General features: G+C 40.8%; 1 protein-coding gene across 1 annotated transcript; it reads left to right on the plus strand.

Moving 5' to 3' along the window:
• The first annotated feature begins 272 nt into the window (after positions 1-272).
• Positions 273-19,036, plus strand: LHPP (phospholysine phosphohistidine inorganic pyrophosphate phosphatase). The gene is made up of 7 exons (XM_063435038.1): positions 273-455; positions 10,984-11,171; positions 11,684-11,837; positions 12,145-12,208; positions 12,285-12,377; positions 18,163-18,254; positions 18,339-19,036. Exons 1-7 carry the CDS (start codon positions 337-339, stop codon positions 18,436-18,438), a joined length of 810 nt encoding a protein of 269 aa, XP_063291108.1. The 5' UTR covers positions 273-336; the 3' UTR covers positions 18,439-19,036.
• The last annotated feature ends 1,456 nt before the right edge of the window (positions 19,037-20,492 follow it).

Here is a 20,492-nt window from a genome sequence, read left to right on the forward strand (position 1 = left end):
TAATGATTTTTCTATTAGGGAGGAGTGCCAAGCTTTCTTATTTTTGATTGATTTATATATATTATTATAATAAAACAATAAACAATACAAAAATATATGATTAATTAATATTTGCCAAGACATGTCATTCTGTATAATGAAAATGTAATAAAAGTTTAAATGTAACAATGAATGAATCCTAAACCTTCTGTTCATAGCAATACCTCTAAATCAAAGTGATCAGCTAGCCACTATCAGGCTCCTGACTACATGTACCGGCATCCCTCGCTCCCCCCCAGTGACGTCATCAGAGGCGGACTCTGTCCCTCCAGCTCCAGAGTTGGGCTAGCTCTGACAATGGCAGCTTGGGCTAAGGGGGTTCGGGCGGTGCTCCTGGATGTCAGTGGGGTGCTGTATGACAGCGGCGGACCGGCAGGGGGAGCTGCCATCCCAGGCTCCATAGAGGCAGTGAGCAGGTGAATGCTGGAAAACACGGTAGAAATAAATCAAGTGGGCGTGGTCTGGACTGTCATATGAAGGCGTGATAGGGGCGTGGTCTGAAGTAGTGGTAGGGGGCGTGGTTTGATGCCCAGAGACAACCTGGTCCATGAGCTGTCAGTGTATGACGTCATAACTGTGCTCCATTAAAATTATAGCTGATAACTCATAAAGAAAGGCTTTTCTACAACTATAGCTCCCATCATGCTTTGCCAGGGCAGAAGATGTCAAAGCATCATGGAATGTGTAGTTCTTCAATAACTGGGAGCTTGTATGTGTTTTAGTTTAAAACTACAATTCCCTGAATGCATTGTAAGCATAAAACCTGCCAAGGCAGCATGGGAGTTGTAGTTTTACAAGAGCCGGGGAGTGTGTTTTATGGTATACCTGCAGTGATGATTGAGCATCATGATGTAGTCCATTCACTACAAAGTCAACTGAAAAGCAGTTTGCAAAGTTTCTGCAAAAATAGTCAATGTTTGCAAATGATCCATTTTACCTATGAAGTCACCTATGTATAAGCAGACCATAAATAAAACCAACTTGGAAGAAAAGGGGGAGGGGGTCCACGGGGCAAGCTCGGAGGTCTTAAGTCCTTTCTGTTCATTTACCTTAGAATACCTAAAGCAAGCATGTCAAACTCAGAGGTTAGCACTGGTCCAATAAACAAGGTTTAAGTTGATATGGGCCGCCAACAGACAAAAACTTCAGTTTTCATAAAAAAGTAGCTTATTTAGAAAATTATAGTATAATAAAATTGCATAACTGACACTGGACGTCCTCGCGCTCATAGGGCTTCAAAAGAGCAAATTTATTTTAAGGAGACGTGTATTTTCATCTAACCAATGTTTCAGTCCAACCACCTTGACATATTAAGAAATGTTTGGTAACAGGACTGAAATGGTGAATGTATGCTGTTGCACGGCTGTAAAAAACAAAACAAATTACGTTATCTTGTTAATTTTGAAGTCCTACGAGTGTATATTCTTCACTTTGGCTGAGATTATCAAACTTCCCTATGGGAAAGAATTGGGAGGCTATTCTGCATGTGTGGCAAAAAAGCTGCGCGGCCAATCAGCATCTCCATGGGGAGTGTTCAGCGCCTCCATGCAGACCCAATCTAATACACTGCCCACAGATCCAATACATTGCCTCCCCTCCCTCCACTCTAATACACTACCCCTTCCACCCAAATACACTGCCCCCTCCTCCATTATAATACACTGCCCACAAATCCAATACATTTCCCCAAATCCAATCTAATACACTACCCCTCCTCCCAGACTTCTAATTGAATACACTGACCCTCCTCCCAGACCTCTAATTGAATACACTGACCCTCCTCTCAGCACTCTAATTTAATACACTGCCCCTCTCCCAATTTAATACACTGCCCCCCTCACTCCCCCAAGTTAATAGACTGCCACCTCTCCCCAATTTAATACACTGGCCTCTCCATCCCCCAAATTAACACCATGCCCACTACCTAAAATTACTACACTGCCCATTCCCACCCCCAATTTAATACACTGCCACCTCCTTCCAGCACACTACACAGGAAGGTCCCCCAAGCCCCTCTTACCCTACATTAAGATGAGCCACCGTCCTCTAGTTCCAGCCCTGCTCTTCTCTGCTCAAGCATGCTAGACATTACTCTGGCGCTGCAAGCAGAAGGGAAGGGGAAGTGGCTGGTCTGTTGGAGCACGCGATTGGCCGTGGGAGGGAAGACAAGAATCAGATAGGAAGTATCTTTCCTATCTTCCAGCTAGTGGCAGCCACAACACAAAGTAGCCTTCAGGGCAGGTGGGCCACAAATATATCCATTGTGGGCCGCAAGTTTGACATGCTTGACCTAGAGTATTTGCCATTGATTTCTTTTCCCCAAAAATATGACTCATTAAAGGGACACTATAGTCAACAAAACAACTTTAGCTTAATTAAGCAGTTTGGTAGTATAGATCATCCCTCTGAAGTTTCACTGCTCAATTCACTGCCATTAAGGAGTTAAATTATTATTTTTTCTGTTTATGCAACTCTAGCCACACCTCTCTTGGCTGTGACTCACAAAGCCTGCATGAAAGCAAAATGGTTTCATGTTTAATCAGATGTAACTTCCTATAAAAGTTTTTACCGCCTGCTCTGTAAGTTAAACTTTAATTACATAAAGGAGACTCCTGCAGGGTCTAGCAAGCTATTAACAGAGCAGGTGATAAGAAATTCTCAATTAAACAGAATTTGCAATAAAGGAAGTGTAAACATTAGAGGACTCTGTACAGGAAGTGTTTATGAAGGCTGTGTAAGTCACATGCACGGAGGTGTGCCCAGGGCTGCATAAACAACGTGATTTAAACTCCTAAATGGCAGAGAATTGAGCAGTGAGACTGCAGGTGCATGATCTCTACACCAAAACTGCCTCATTAAGCTAAAGTTGTTTTGGTGACTATAGTGTCCCTTTAAGGAATTTGTATCTTCATCAGTTAGCAATAAGTAGTCCTTCAGATAAAATTTATTTAGGTACAAATATATTCAGATCTACTTCTAGTTAGATCCAACATTTTTGGAGTACCGTATATGCTCTTAATTTTCTTTCCACAAAAAAATCTGACTCTTATATTCATCCGTTAGCAATAAGTGGTCCTTCAGAAAACTTTTGATTAGGTACAAATATATTCACATCAGGGATACCAACTTGTATGGAATAAGGAACTAGAATTGTGACCCATGACATTCAATTTATATAGTTTCTAAAAAATATCTGTAAAATTATTGCTTTGTAAAATAATGAGTTGAAAAAAAATCTTCAACTTGGCTGGTTTAGTATAGATTTTGCAATCCCCTTTTCAATTAAATTTATGTGTTTGGTGAGTGTAAATGTGTGTATGCGAATATCCCATATTACCTCAAAAATAAATAAATAAGGAGATAGCTAATTATTTGGAAGTCCTTGCCACTTTCACATTATTGTCCAAATTAGCAGGACTGAATACATAGCTGACTTGAAGAATTTTTTGCAGGTATTCACACGGAAAATGTTAATTGTTATATATACCTACTATATATCTTAATATGGCAACTACCATCGTAGGTGAAACTGAAGCAATATAATTTTTACTTTAAACATAGCCATTGAAACATGACCAAGTCTAAATATAACTGATATTTGACACATGGATAATCATTCTGTAGTTTACTACAAGCACTGAACAGGGATAGCATTCACATACTGTGAATCCTGTTCTGTATACTGTAAACATATTGAATATGCTTGGAGTAGTCTGCTAGGAGAGCTCAATCCACAGTATCAGGGTAGAAAATTTTTACTTTAAATGCAATGGCGTTATACAATATGTAGCAGATAATTCAAAGTTCAGAGTAGAAAATAAAGTGTTGCATTTATTAATGTGACCATGTCAAGCAATTATTTTTTACATGATTAAAACTTTTATGGGATGTTCGTATTGACTACATTGGAATGTCAACAAAATCAGTCAAAAGATATCATAAGACAAAGTCAGAAATTGTTTTCTTTATACAACAGCCTCAAGTTAACAAAACTTGACAAGTGAGCATTTCCGCCTTCAGGGTTTCTCAGTTCCCACAGCAGATGGTAACATTTATATGCAAAGACCCCAACAGCAGCAGAGCCACTTTAAATGGAACCGATAGTTCGTAAAATAAAATTCGTTATTTCGGGACTATTAGATTCCCTTCCATATACACATCTTCTGTCCAGCCTCTTCCCCTCTGTTTACATTTAAAAAAAAAAAAGGTAAAATAAAGAATACTCAACTATTTTCTAGTGACGGGTCTCCTCTGCTGTACCCGCTCAACCTTTGAAGACACCAGCTGATGTCTTCCCGATCTCCTCCAATCTAGAGTTATGCATGTGCCGCCAAACGTTATGCTCCTCCAATCAAATGCTGCTGTGAGCAGCATTGATTCCCAGACCGAGTTTTACTCAATCTGGAGGAAGAAGTACTTCTAATAGCTGTCCGAAAGACAACCATTAGTGGTGAATTTAATCTTAAAAAACTTCAATCTTTTACAAAATGACCAGACTACTGCACCCAGACCACTCAATTGAGATGAAGTGATCTGGGAGACTATAGTATTCCTTTAATATTAGTTTTTTTCTAAATTTAGGTTTGTGTGGAGAATTGGCAAGGAAATTGTACATATTAGACTCCAAGACTCTATAACGATTCTATCTTTCTGAAAATCTCAAAAAGTGACAGAACTGACTTAAAGTTGACTAATTTGGGCATGGTGGACATGGCAAAGTAAGAAATTGCAGAAGATAGGTCCAGCGCAGAAGAAGCCCCGGAGACAGGTATGAAAAGAAGATAAAAGAGCCATAAAGATCTGGAAAGAATGATGACAGCAAGGAGACACCCAAGGCTTTTATTGAAATGAGAGTAAAGATCTAGAAAGAACAGTGTTAGGGCTCTCTTTGCTTGGGTGAGGACTTGACTACTATATGGACAGTGTGGGGGCTAATCAAGTCATTGTGACTTTGTGTGTGAACAAATGTAATATTAGTTAGTATGAATGCAAGTGTACACATATATACATATATGTTTACATATGCCTACATACACGTAGACTTTGGGCAAAAATGATTGATGGTGGAAAGCTAGTTGAAGGCTCTAAGCCTGTTATTACTGTCCAAGAGTTTAAAGATTGCATACGTCCCAACACTCTGGCCTATGGAATCGGGAGAGGGTCCTAATGCCCCCTGCACAGCGCTAGTGCATTACCAGGAAACTAAAGCAGGACTTTCGGTGGGCCTGAGGTTGTGACACAAATTTGAGGTACTGTGCCATCAGACACGTCACACTTAAATGAGCTGTACGTGTTATGATGCTTAGAGTGTATCGTTCAATGTTTGTGTTTATTGTGTATCTCGGACTCTCTCACGAATCGCACGGAGTCCATAGTTCTACTGACCTTTCCTGAAGTTCTGGGGTATTGGCACAACCAGATAGTGAGCATATACCTTAGGCCTTGCAATGGGAACAGGTTTCCCTTGCACTGAAACCAGGCAGAACAGATACATATGCTTAGTGGGATGTACATTTTATACCACAGGGGTAGAGGATTCATTGCATGTGGTCCATCATATTTAAGATTGTTTTTATAGCAGTGTATAGCTGTCTAGAGTATACCTAGAAATATACATTGTATATGTAGTATACAGTTAGGTTAGCTCTGTTGGTCTTTTTGCATGAAGTATAATCAAAAGTGTGTCTTTTGTTTGTTTCCCCGTGTATTCTTTGTATACAATACAAACACACAGACCTGTCTAGTCAAAGAAGGCTGTAAAACCTTCTTAAAGCTCAGCTGGAGGTCTGTTTGCATGTTAATGCCTAGATCAGTTGGATATTTAAAGCGGGTTGTTTTCTAAATAATAAACGCTTCTGACCATAGCAACAAACAAGAGCAGTATAGCCCTGAGCATCTGCTATCGGAAGTCCTCACATTCCTCCATTCAGGTTGAGCAAGACTCTAAAAGTTAATGAAATCGAGCTGTAATAGGTCATAAAGTAATCACAAACCACAGGAGGGCAGCCATAGAGAGATATACTAAATGTAACATTTTTAAACCGGTTTTCAAAATCAAAGATTGTATGAAGAAGAAAAAAATATTATCCCACAATGGGCTAAAACATACATTAATCTACAACCTGTGGATAGACTATTTGGACATCACTGTTCTACTTTCTGCAAATTATTGGCCATCAAACCTAAATATATATATATATTTTTTTCCATTTCTTAATAAATGTAAGTTTATTTATAAGAACAAATCCTTATTACAAAAGTATTTGTTTTGCATTATCAACAGATGGGGCTAAATTACAGGCTCTTTATAGTTTTAAATCAAGATCAAAGGGTCATTCAAGGCTCCATAACCACTACATGTCAAAGAAGGGATTTTTGTGTCATTTGGAATGCGTGTGACGTCACCAGTTTCTTGGTCAAACGTTTTGAGCAATTTCACTTTGATTTAACGGTTGTCATGGAACAGGGCTGAAGAACCAGCGTATCAGCGAACCAGGATTCATTGTAATGGTATTGTTATAGCGTGTCATAAGTGTAATGTGGCCTCTAATTAATTGTGCTGTTTCGCCTGTGGTGGGGTGGCTTGGGTTTCGAGCCATATGGTGGGGACTGGGAGTAATGATATTTCAATTTAGAACAATATACCAGTGAACGTTTGGGTGATGATTGTGCCATTAAGTAATTCTAAAGACGTGTGGCATCGTAATAACTAGTGATGGAAAAGAAGGCTTCACCCACCCTTCGTTCTAGGGTTACAAAGGTAGGACAATCTGAGGGACTTTTTCCAGCCCACACTTGTACTAAGCTCAGAGAGAAGCATCCTTGCGGCTTTGCTGCTGAAACCACGCACCCAGAGCAGACATTTTTAAAGTTTATCAGATTCTATTCACATACCTCCCAACATGTCAAAAGAACAAAGAGGAACACCTTCATTTTAGGGTGTGAGTGGGGATGTGGCAAGGAACAGGGCTGTTCTGAAAAAAATTATGAGACTTACTTATAACAATTTATGTAACCAATTAATGTAAAATGCAATTTAGAACAAGAACAATGTATCCTATTTACACAATGATTTCTAAACACATTTATTGTAGTTTAAAGACACATTACTGGGAGTATTATTGCTCTGGAGCTCTGTTATACACTCAGATGCACCAACAATATGGAGCTCCTAGAAAAGAGGGACATTAGATAAAACCGAGGTACAGGGGGATTTGGCCCTAAAATAGGGACTGTCCCACCTTAATAGAGACACTTGGGATGTATGTACGCACATCCCAGTTATTACATCACTATGACATTTTTCTTTTCATTTTTTGACAGCAAACTATTTTATTTTGTTATTTTTTTTATATAGTTTTGTCTTCCTCCAGCGATTCTTTCTGTTCAACTTTTAGCTCTCCAATTAAAGTGTGTTGGTGATTAAGCATTGTGTCCCTTTAATGAGGGAAAACAGATGCAGTGATCACAATTCAGATTCCTGTCAGCAGCCAATTAATGATTAAATGGCACATAAGCATTTATGCAGGTAATTGTTTTACCAACACAGATGTTTTGTGGGACTCATAAAAGATCAGAGGGGATGATTGTCTAGTGAAATTAGGATCAGATTAACTCAATGCCTTTGAAAGTGGTATCCTCATTTCAATGAGGCAAAACAAAGCCTTTTGTAACTGAGATGCAGAAGTGTGGCTTTTTATTCTTGTGTAATAGGGGCACGCTTAACAACTTAACAGTTGACAAAGTTGTAATATTAAAATTCACTGAGAGTTTATAGCCAGTCGTAAAAAACAATGCATGTCCTGAAATAAAAGTAAAATCTAGTTACTCTTTGGGTTGCTTAAAGGGGCACTCAAAGCCGCATAACCAAAACAGCTCGGTGTAGTGTTTATGGTGTTATCAGTGTAAGGGTTCCATACCAAGTTATCTGTCAGACAGTTTTGGAACAGTTTGACAAAAAACAGAGACGTTCCAGCACCCATAGTCCAAGGTATTGATAGGCTCAGAGTAGTGAGCTACCATAGTCATTGCCATTCAAGGTTGGCTGGATATTTGCATGTGATTTTATCCGAGAGACAGGTTATGTGCTCTGGTGGGGCAGAAGGAGCATTGGTTTATGACAAACTAGTCCAAAGCAGTTTGACAATCTATTGATAATGCATGTTAACGAATACTGTAATCTATACAAATTATTGTGTCTCCTAATCAGCAGTAATTAAAAACTGTGATGTAACACATCTCACAAGCTGTAATCTACAGTATTTTTAATAAAAAAAAATAAATAAGTTTTATATATATATACGGTATATTAAAGTTTGCTTCGAGGTAGCATTTTTCATTAGAAAGTTAATATTGGAAAATGAGTGTGCTACTTCGTGTCGGAGAGTACCAGAGCTAATATTAGATAGTATTACTTAACTCGAAAGGTCATCGACACATGATACAGCTTTACACATAGGCTGGAAAAAGCAGACAAATACATTTGGGAAAATTTAAAGAAATCCAACAATCAACGGCTATTATGGTTAGTTTTTTAATGTGATAAGATTGATAAAATTAGTACTTTTTCAAAGGACATTGTAAGCACCACAAGCTGTGGGTCGGCTAATGCGAAAGTTAACTTTCCGCATTAGCACAGAGGGAGAGTTTGCTCAGAGCGTTCCACCATCCCTACCTGTCCCAAATTGAGCAGCTAATTGGAAAGTGCAGATCCACATGAGTTAAACCTAGAAGAAAGGGCAGTTTTCAGGCAGTAGAAGGCCAACCTCTCAGACATTTTGGCAAGGTTAATCTTGACACAAGAGTGATCCGGCTTACCTGAATAACTCCAGGAATTTGAACAACCAAAAATGCCAGTGTCTCCCCTGGTCAGGAATATAGAAATTAATGAAAATGAAAGACAAATCTAAAAATAAGAAAACCAGAATTCACAGAAATCAGAGAAACAAAGTAAACAAGCAAAAAAAGAAAAACACTGTAATGGAAGCCTTTATCAACTTTGAATCGGTGAACCTGTCACTGCGCTCTCATGTCACTTGACACCACCTAAGAAGGGTATATACCCCTGTGATGAAATTACTCACCTCTTTTCCAGCGTTGGGACTCCCCCACCAGTGGTTTTATCAAGCATGCTGACATCAACTGCCATCTCTTCCAATCCAGTGCTTTTTGCATCTGGAGCATTTGATTGCAGGACTGAGCTTTACTGGTTGATGGCGATGAGAGACCTCTAGTGGCTGTCCGCTAAATAGAGGTTAGCTCTGAGAATAGTTTGGCTTGGTTCTCACAGTGGATGCATATCTAGTGGCTGTAAGCAAAACAGCCACAAAAGGGCTATTTAAAGGGACATTGTAGTCAGCAAAACAACTTTAGCTCTGTGAAGCAGTTTTAGTCTACAGATCATGCCCCTGCAGTCTCACTGAACAATTCTCTGCCATTTAGGAGTTAAATAACTTTGTTTATGCAGCCCTAGTCACACCTCCCTGCATGTGACTCACACAGCCACCCTAAACACTTCCTGTAAAGAGTAATTCAATGTTTACACTTACTTTATTGCAAATTCTGTTTAATTTAGAATTTCTTATCTCCTTCTCTGTTGATAGCTTGCTAGACCTTGGAGGAGCCTCCTATGTGTGATTAAAGTTAAATACAGGAAATAAAAACATTTAAAGTAAGTGAAGTCTGATTGAAATTGAAACTATTTGTTTTAATACAGGCTGTGTCAGGCAAAGCCAGGGGAGGTGTGGCTAGTACTGCATAAATAGAAAAAAGTGATCTAACTCCTAAATGGCACATAATTGAGCAGTCAGAGTTCAGAGGTATGATCTATACACCAAAACTGCTTTGTTAAGTTAAAGTTGTTTTGGTGACTATAGTGTTCCTTTAATACAAGCATTACAGTGTCTCATAAATGACAATGTTTTTTGCTTCAATGCTTTCCTATGGGGATTTTCCTGACGATGGATGTCTTCATGGAGAACGTGGGGGACTGTACCCAGACCACTTCAATGAGCTGAAGTGGTCCAGGTGCCTATAGTGTCCCTTTAAGTCCAGCCACTCTAAAGTCTCCTTTCCTATCAGCTTTGGTATAGTTAACCTAGGTTCTGCGTGTTGGGTTATAGTTTATCCTGACACTCAGGCAGCAACCCTATAAAAAAAGCAATTTTTCTTATTTTTTTTAAAAGGAATCTAAAACAAAAAAAAAATGCAAAAAATATTTTTACATTTGCTGATATTTTTGGGGATAAAATGGGTTTTTGTTATACTGAGTTTTGGTGTCTATAGTGATTGCTCTTTATTTTGCAGTTCGTCTCAGAATAGCACCTAGTTGTTCGTGTGTAACATGGCGTTTTGTTTCCATACTCCACTAAGTGTATTTGCAGTATACTGGGTGATGGCCTATTTGTATCTGACTTGGCACAGAGCTATGGCACTTGTTGGGTGAGTTTGTTGGTACATGAAAGAACAGATGTTGTGTGTCCGTCCCTTTCTCCTGTCACACCCGCTGCTCACTGTTCTGAGAAGGTCGCATAGTAATTTATTAGAAATAATTGGTCCCTTGGCTGCTTCGCTCACCTGCATCATTACCCTCTGTATGTGCCACGCATCGCTGGCATATTAGTGGAGTAAATTGGGGACCACTTTATCTCTTTATCCAAATGACTCATTTAAAAAGAGAAAAGCTTATGTTATGAAGGGCAATTACACTGTAAGTGCTATGAATAATTTTCATCTTTCTGTTGGGCAGAGACAAACCGCAGAGCTGTATTTAACCTTAAATTATTGAGGCCAGAGGCACCGAAGGGATAAACATAATACCGTGTGCCATAATACCAAACGTACGATTCAGTATAACAAGTTTTGCAAAGCTGTGTACTATGTTTCCTATCGTCCTAGCACTAATAGTAGCTTTTGTCTCTACTTTAATGTCTCTTTACATTACAGGATAAGGGGATCTGGGTTGAAGCTGCGTTTCTGCACCAACGAGTCACAGGCTACACGCGATCACTTTGTCCGGAAGCTGCAAAGAGTTGGCTTTAGTATATCTGAAGAAGAAGTAACCGCACCAGGTCCTGCAGCCAAAAAACTGCTAAAAGATCGTGGTTTGCGCCCTCACTTATTAGTACATGATGGTCAGTGTCCGATCAACAGCATCAATTTGTCACAAAAGGGCAAAAGGGAACAGTATACTTGATCTTCAAAAATATGTACAATCATGGTTGATGGATAGAGATAAGGGAAAAATTCAATTTACCATTACTGTCTATTTTGTTCTCTCTTTCTCTATCTGTGTGTATATATATATATATTTAGCTTTTAAAGTGCTCTGTATCTTTAACCTATGATAATGCAAGAAAACGTCTGAATTCTTGGTAAGTATGTCCTATGATGATGTAAACCAGCCTCTTCACCTGCTTTTTATAAGTATCCATAATGGATGTAGACTATGTATATTGCCAGTGAGCTCGCCTATGCAAAGCTATCCGTTCTGTTTAGTTATTGATGTAAAACAGAGGTGATGAAAAAGATTTGCCCAGCTTTTGTAGCGGCTCAACAGCCATGATGGTTTGTCAGCCTACAACAGACGAGGAACTGCCTTGGGGCTAAATGTTAGACTCTGATGTTATCCTTGTCTTTGTAATAGATCTGCTGCCTGAGTTTGACTCAACTGATAAGTCTGACCCAAACTGTGTCGTTATTGGAGACGCCGCTGAAAACTTCTCCTATCAAAACGTGAACCATGCATTTCAGGTTCTACTGAACATGGATAAACCGATCCTTATTTCACTAGGAAAGGGGTGAGAGTGTATAACCTCTATAACCTGCTGCTCCATGCACTGGTGAGGGGGAGGAGAGAAGCATGCTTTGGCTGTGACGAACGAATCCACATTAAAGGGACTCTATAGACATCCATCTCATTGGAGCGGGCTGTCTTAACCCTGCAGCAGAAAACATTGCTACTCTGCCTCTTGTGACTGTAGCGCTATAGTGTTCCTTTAAATCACCTGGTTGGCAAATCTGTTTTGTTTATCGTTTATTGTTTATGTGCATTGCTATTGTATAACTGGAGACACAGAGTTCTATAACTTAACACTGTTCCCCCAGGCGTTATTATAAGGAAACTGATGGCTTGAAGTTGGATGTAGGAGCATATATGAAAGCACTGGAGGTAAGTTACCCTGCTTCTCCCCTTAATATTACCCTATGTTTCTCCAGGCTACTAATTACATTATTGTCTCTCACAGTATGCCTGCGATATAACCGCTGAGGTTGTGGGAAAGCCATCACCAAATTTTTTCATGTCAGCCTTAGCAGAAATGGGTGTAAAGCCAGAAGAGGTAAGTATATTTTCTTTTAAAGCCTGTAAGTGATATGTTGCATTAATTCAGCCATCTGTATTCTTGCTAAGATAAGCTATTGCAGCTGTTACTAATGCATTTTTTTGGTCTTTTAAATTTGACACATTAAAAACTATTAGAAGGGTTAGGGAAAGTTTGCACTAAGGATAAATGATCTCTGAATACAGAATATTCAAAGGGCAGCTCACAATGGAATTACCCATTTACACAATTAAAAAAAATACACTCCTCTGGGTCCGTGTCCTGGATCCCGATGACGATGTAAGCGAGGTTCTGTGCTGTGGAGGCCTTAAACGGAGCAATTGAACCCCAGACACCTAAGAAAACGAGCATGTCCCTAAAGCGAAAAAGAACGCAGAATAGGTGGATAAAACCCAATTCTTCACCTCGAAATTGAGTCAATGCAAGGTTTCTCTGCCATCCAAGATGGCGCCGATGAGGGCTCGGAGCAAAACCTGCCGACGGAGACTGACAGCATGACATTGAACCACATGGTAATGCAAACCATGCTGGATGCTATGTCAGCGAAAATGTTACAAACCCTGCAAAACACCATAGCAAGCCTGAATAAAGACCTAACAGAGCTTTACTGATACAGAGAGCCTCCTTCCTCCGCAGGAAGGCCCAAAAGAGAACCACAGAGATCCAGAAGGAGCTCTATGAGCTCTCTGTTCAAAACCAGTTTACCCCGTTCGTCACAGCCAGAGGCAGAATCACACAACTCACTAGAAGCCTCCACCAACAAGCATCAGAACAAATAGGCTTATACATAAAAAAAAAAAAAATTCAAATAAACCAATACTCTCAAGGCAATAAAGCCGGCAAACTATTAACACAGAGGCTCAAAGCTAGGCAGGCCTCCCAAAAAATCACGTACCTCACCTCCCACACCAAACTCATGACTCTGAAAGCCATAAGCAATGAGATTGTCCACTATTAAGCACAACTATACAATTTAAAGGACGACCCACATACACCCTAACCCCTAGAGTCTGGCATAAAGGACTACTTAGATACAATACATCTGCCTAAACTAACAACCCAACAACAATCTGACCTAACGAGACCCATAGAAGGACAATTTTAAAAACGCTGTTATTTCAGATACCCATTCCCGAACTGATTATAGCTCGGAGTTCGGGTGTTGATTCGAACGTTCTCCAGAAGAAAATGCAGTATCCAAGTAAATTCCCCAAGCAGTCAGATGTATACCCAAACATCAGCCTAGACTAGATAAAGGGTACAACAGGAAAGAATTTATTCAGGCCAACTGGACGGTTTATATGCAAGTCCCCATGCAAGGGGTTTACCGTGACATATTCCAGGGGCATTCCCCACTAGACCTGAGAGGGGACTATGGCAAAATGCACACTGTACTTACATTAGCTCTCAGATCCAGGACACTCCTACACAAAACAGGATCATCCCTTCCCTGTGCCTGTGAGATGATAGAGTCAGGAACTGTCCTATACTCAATTATCTCCAGGCACAGAAAACATACATTTTAACAACCTGCAAAAGTACCCCCAAAACACATGGAAACCCTACAAAAGTCATATCCCCTGATAGCCCCGATCTGGGGGACCAACATATAAAAAAATCACCCAGATCGGTTCAGGGGTTTGGGATTTCCATGGAAGGCATAATTTGACCAACCACACACGAGGCTCCTGCCCAAAACAGTTCCAGAGAATCAGGGCTGGCGGTCGGTCACGTTCAGTAGTTTAAAAACCGAACATAGTCAATAGTCTTACCCTGGAGCTTGTTCCCCTCATCCAGATGAAAGATTCCACCGAACAGTGCCCTTCTGAGTTGTGTGGAACTGAACGCAGGCGATGAAGTCTGGCGGTGTTCTGGAGTTTTCGTGTCTGATTTTAGTTCCAGGAACTCGGCAACCAAACACCGCTGCCTGTGTTCATGCGAACAAGATGGCCGCTACCTCATGGTCGATGGTCGTTCATGCGAACAGCGGCCACCCAGACAAACAATTAGAACACTGCGGTTAGAATCGTTACCAAGTGTTAATAAGGTTTAACAAGCTCCTGGGTGGCCTCTGGTTTGTGCAGCTGTTCGGTTCCTGAACCACATAATCCAAATTGCACGAACAGTGCCCTTTTAAAGTATATTAGCCAGGTCTATTTCAGGGGCCATAGTCCTGAGGCAAGAGGCGGGCCAGCAGGCCCCTCCAAGAACCCGTGGCGAGGTTCAGTTTGTCACAGACAGAAAATCCCATCGGTGATTAAAACTTTATCAACGGCAAATCCCCCAGCCCTGGTGGCTTAGACAATCTGTATTACAAAAAAAATTAGCAGCAAACTAGCCCCACAATTAGTTAGAGCATACTCAAATGCCATAACGATGAAGACTCACGGAAATGTTACTTGCACATATAGTCACGTTGCCAAACCCAGGGAAATCACCGACAGTCCCACAGAATTTCAGGCCCATTTCATTGTTTAAAACAGGTGCAAAGCTCCTAGCCAAGTTGTATGCAGCCCGTTTGGGATCCATTCTGCCACACATCATCCATAAAGACAAAGTCGGCTTTGTAACAGGCAGACAGGGACCGGAGAATATTAGGAAAGTAGTTAACATCCTGCATAGCCTCCGGAAACAGCCTCAGGGAGAACTATTAGTCTCCTGTGAATCGGAAAAGGCCTTCGACCACCGGCATTGGCAAATTATGAGGGCTTTGCTTCACCAGTTTGCCATCCTGGAGGGTTTTATGTCAGTAGTAGAGGCCCTCTATAGCTCGCCGAGGACACAGGTGCTCAACTCTGGGTTCTTATTGGAACCACTACAATTGACAAACAGAACACGACAGGGGTATCCCCTCTCTCCCCTTACTCTACATACTGGCCCTTGAGCCAGAATCAGGGACAATACACGTGCATGGAGGGAAAAAGGAGTACACCACTAACCTGTTCGCGGACGATGTCCTACTCACACTCACACAACCCCAGATTTCCCTGCAAAGGAAACAAAAACGTATGGGAGCCACTCTTATTATAAATTAAATGTTGCCAAGACTCATGCTATGGGATTGGTGGTCCCACGACGCACACTGGACCTAATACAGGCCTCTTTCTCCTTGGACTGGAGGAAGGATTATATTACCATCCTGGGGATCAAACTGGATAAGAGCCCGGTAAACTTACTAACTGCAAACCATGACCAGTTACTGCTGGATATGGGCGACAAAATAGAAGGATCGGAGGGAAAGTTTTTGTCCTGGCTGGGAAGACTGGTGGCAGTGAATATGGTCCTGCTATCGAAATTTCTATGTTTAATAAGGACGCTACAAATTCATCTACCAAAAAACTATTTAGATAAACTGCAGGAGTTTTTCACATGTTTTATCTAGGACAACTGCAAAATCCGGGTGGCAAAAAAAATTTATGCAGACACCCATCTAAGGGATTGGGGATTTCAGACATCCGGCTATATTATAAGGCTGACATTCTCTCCACAGTGGTCCAGACTCACGCAATGGCCTCACCACCACAGTGGGTGGAACTGGAGTCTTCTTGGTCATGCCCCAGAGGCCTGAAACACCTGTTTTGGGTGCCCCACACGCAACGCCCAACATGCCACCCACCACTGCACTGCTCCTAAAAAAGTAGGACATGATTAGAAAAACCCTGGGATATACCATTATCTAGACATGGGCTACCCCATTATACAGTAAACACATAGCTAATCTGACCTTTGATCATCGCCCCTGGATAAACGGGGGTTGTTCAACTATATGAGCAGAATAGGCTGTTGGCCTTTCCAGAGCTACAAATTAAATAAAACCTACCAGCCGAAACGCTGTTCCAATACATCAAACTTGAATCTCTACTGATGAGCTCAAAAGACCAAGCAGCAACGCCGCTCTTAGAAACATTTATAAGGCCTGTATGGTGGTGCACACTCCCAAAAAACTACTTTCCATGCTCTACAATATGCTGAACACTGCCACCAAGCATACACCTGCGGGCTTCGCACTAGCCTGGCAAGCGGACTTAGGTAAACAGTTCACTGCTACACAATGGGAAAAGGCTTTCCTAGCCCACCAAGGGAGGTCCAGGTGTGCCTCCCATATGGAGATAATGCGACAATTACTGTACAGATGATACATGGTGCCGGAAGGGCTGCCGATTATATACCCCAACACCTCAGATTGGTACTGGAGGTGTCAACTGAAAGAGGTGCAATCTACCACATATGGTGGACGTGCTCAAAGATAGAGCCCTATTGGAGAGTGGTAGAGGAGGAGGCATCTAAAGCTATGGGGGGGGAGGATCACCATCACACCGGAGTGTGGCCTCTTATTCATGACACTGGAGGAATACACCAGAATAAACTCCTGTCTAGTGTATCACATATTAGTTGCAGCTAACACTCTCATTGCAAGGGCCTGGAAACAAGCTCAACCACAGAATAGGGCAAACCTTACCCAACAAATTTCCCTGAACTTAGAATACGAAACAAAGATTAGCAAACAGATTTCCTTCAATAAACATGTCATGGAAGCTCGGAAGAGGTGGGAGACACAACATACTAGGGGGCATGGGGACGGACAGAAGGTATAATATAGAGAAAAAAAGAAAATAAATGCACTCAATATACAATAGGATCAACACCTCAAATGGAATGAATCTCTAGCCTTGGCATCACCCCAAATACATAGCAGGTAGATCTTGTACATTACCCACATGCACATAGTTATATTGTTCCTCTTTTCTTGTTCTTGTACATCAACTGTCCCGCAATACGTTGGATTCCTCGTTCACCTTTGTAGAATGAGCTCTCAATAGGTCAATTAACGACAGGTCGCACAGGCACTGGAGGGTCGGACTGGGTGAGCGGGACCTCAGTGGGTGAGACCTAAGCAGGTGGCACGCATGGAGTGAACCTGCAAGCTGGCACATGGATACTAAATTGGAGAGGTTGGGTTAGGGATACGCCAAACCCGAATCATTCCAAGCTCCCAACCACCAAGACTGTGCAATAGTGTGTACAGTAGTATAACGAACCTGACATAACAGCCTCCCGCCTTGAGTGATAATAAACACTGGGACAAACCCTAATTGAGGGATGAAACTCTGCCTAACGGTATAGCACAATCTGGGGGGTGGACCCCAAGGTTGAGTAGGATGGCCCTACGGAGGTATGCACAGGTGATGTTTTATATGTTCAACTGGTAACCTGGATATGTAAGAGATAATGATATGCAGTGTCTGCTTTGTGTTACTTCCCCCCACCTAACTACCCCTTTTTCTTTTATGTACCATTGAAACTTAATAAAAATTGTCAAATTGAGAAAAAATACACTCCTCTGAATATCCCTTTTTATGTAGTAAATCTTCATGCTGACATTTGCTGAGATCACTTAGCCGACCCCAGTCTACCTATGATATGCAACAGGATCAATATGTATTTCTCTTCATGTTTGGACTGTATCAAATATTCTATACTCTGCCCTTGGGTTTTTATGCCCAAGATGCATTATCTTGCACTTATCCACATTAAATGTCAGTTGCCACAGCTGTGACCATTTTTCTAGTTTACCTAAATCGTTTGCCATTTGGCTTATCCCTCCTGGAACATCAACCCTGTTGCAAATTTTTGTATCATCAGCAAAAAGACATACCTTACCATCAAGACCTTCTGCAATATCACTAATTAAATTTTTTTCCTGCAGATATTTTGTTAATATTGCACTGTTTCCCTTGATTTTTTTGCTGTCTTTTTCATTTTGTTCCTATATCCATGCCAGGCTCTCATGATTGGGGATGATCTAATTAATGACATTGGAGGAGCCCAATCCTGTGGGATCAAAGCTGTTCTCGTCAGAACTGGGAAGTACAGGTCAGAGATCACTGTGTTTAGTTGTATCATTTAGAGGTGCCTCTGAATTGCAACACTTAGAAACGTCTTTCTTCTCTATTCTAGACCTACCGATGAACACCATCCTGATGTGACAGCTGATGGATATGTGGACAATTTAGCTCAAGCAGTGGACATTCTCCTTTCATCCAAAGGATCTCAATAGTGACAATGATCAATTTGTATTTTTAGAGTACAAGCCCATCGGTTTATTCTAAGGACAATAAGAGTCTAAAGAAGTCTTTGTGATTCATTTCAGGATTATGTTTGAAGGTTGATGAATTAATTGTGGACTGTCAAAGTGAACCTTTTGATTTGACAGCAATTGGCATTCTAAAAAGCATTTATGAAACTTAATACAGCTTGAGATTTCTCCCCCAAACATATACTATAGTTAAGATGGAGAATTTTTCCAAATTTGCTATTTTGGTCTAAATTTAGCAATTCACATATTAGTAAATAAACCTTTTTGATATCTCAGGTGAGTTGTAGGGCAAAATTGAAACTAATCATATTGTATAAGTATAAAACTACTGATTGCAGATGGCAGTGAATCCAGGAATCTGTTGTAGACTATCTTTGATATATTCCATTATGATCTTCTGTGATTAGACTTTAAGAGATATATAGATACATTAAGTAAATGTTATTTACAAATAATCGTTGTTAATATGACTGCAGCAATAGGAAGACTTTAAATACGCTGTAGCCTATTGGAAAGTAATCAGAAATTATCCTTATTTTTTAAGTAATTTGGGATGCTCACATATTTTTCCTAAAAAATAAAAAATAGAATAAAGCTAAATGTTTACCCAACATATGAAGTGATATATCTTGACTTTTTTTCCCCTCTTATTCTATGTGTACTGACTAGCTCATCCTTACTATATGCTTTCCAACATACTAGTATTCCAGGAGTAAGATAGGCCCCTTGTAAATATGTATGTATGTTATGTGTATGTGTGACTACATATGCAATGTGTGTATGCCACGGCATGTGTAATATAACAAGTGTGTATCGGATTGCACGAGTGTGTGACTGTATATATAATGTATGTATTTATTGGACTGCACATCTGGTGTGTGGATGTGTGTACAACTGTTTATACAATGTGTGCAACAGGCATGTGTTTATTGTCTGCTTCCTAGCCTGGAACGCTTCAGCCCCGGTCGCCAAAACTTGATTGAGGTTTCTCTGGAACTCTTCCACCCGACCAGGCTGCAGCTCCCTTCTTCCAGGCAGGTATCGTCCTCTCTGCCTGTTCCTCTTCAGCTTCTTTCGAGGCAGGTATCCACAACTCTGCCTGTATTGTGATTAGCTACTGCCTTTACAAAGACACTTGAGGCTCTCATGCCTAGCTCTCTTTAATTTGTCCAAGGCTACAGGGACTGTGCTGGTACGAAAACTCTGTTACTTGGATCCCTGAACAAATCCAAACAAGACACAAAGTTCCAAAAGGAACTAAGACACTGAGCTTTATTTTCACTCAGGATTAGCCCATATGCACATAACATTAAACTTGTTAAGACAGACTCAATATAATACAAATAAGCAAATCGTATAAAAAACACACACAAACTTATAATAACATCATATTTATAAAGGCAGGTGCCAAGTCCTGCTGGAAAACGAAGGCAGCATCCCCGTAAAGCTCGTCTGTGGAAGTAATCATGACATGCTCCAAAATCTCCTGGTAGACGGCTGCGTTGACCCTGGACTTAATGAAGCACAGTGTACCAAAACCAGCAGATGGCATGGCTCCCCAAATCAACAAAGACTGTGGAAACTTCACACTGGACTTAAAACATCTTGCAGTGTGTGCCTCTCCATTCTTCCTCCACACTCTGGGTCCTTGGTTTCCAAATCAGATGCAAAAGTTGCTCTCATCAGAAAAGAGGACTTTGGACCACTGAGCAACAGACCAGGTCTGTTTTTCTTTAGCCCAGGTAAGACGCTTTTGACGTTGTTTGTTGTTCAGGAGCGGCTTGACAAGAGGAATATGACATCTGGAGCCCATGTCCAGGATCCGTCTGTGTGTGGTGGCTCTTGATGCACTGACTCCAGCTTCAGTCCACTCCTTGTGAAAGTCCCAAACACTTTTGAATGGCCTTTTTCTAACAATCCTCTCCAGGCTGCGGTCATCCCTGCTGCTTGAAGCACTTTAGCTTGCTGACAAGAGAGCTGCGTTTTTTGAAAGTTCCTTTAAGATATACCAATAA

Source organism: Pelobates fuscus, chromosome 10, assembly GCF_036172605.1.
Source record: "Pelobates fuscus isolate aPelFus1 chromosome 10, aPelFus1.pri, whole genome shotgun sequence".
NCBI classification, from domain to species: Eukaryota; Metazoa; Chordata; class Amphibia; order Anura; family Pelobatidae; genus Pelobates; species Pelobates fuscus.

Bases quoted from the DNA above. Each gene is read 5' to 3' on its own strand.
- LHPP (XM_063435038.1), top strand. From the start codon at position 337: ATGGCAGCTTGGGCTAAGGGGGTTCGGGCGGTGCTCCTGGATGTCAGT. The intron at 12,209-12,284 runs GTAAGTTACCCT...TGTCTCTCACAG, and splicing joins CATATATGAAAGCACTGGAG to TATGCCTGCGATATAACCGC. The intron at 18,255-18,338 runs GTCAGAGATCAC...TCTCTATTCTAG, and splicing joins GTCAGAACTGGGAAGTACAG to ACCTACCGATGAACACCATC.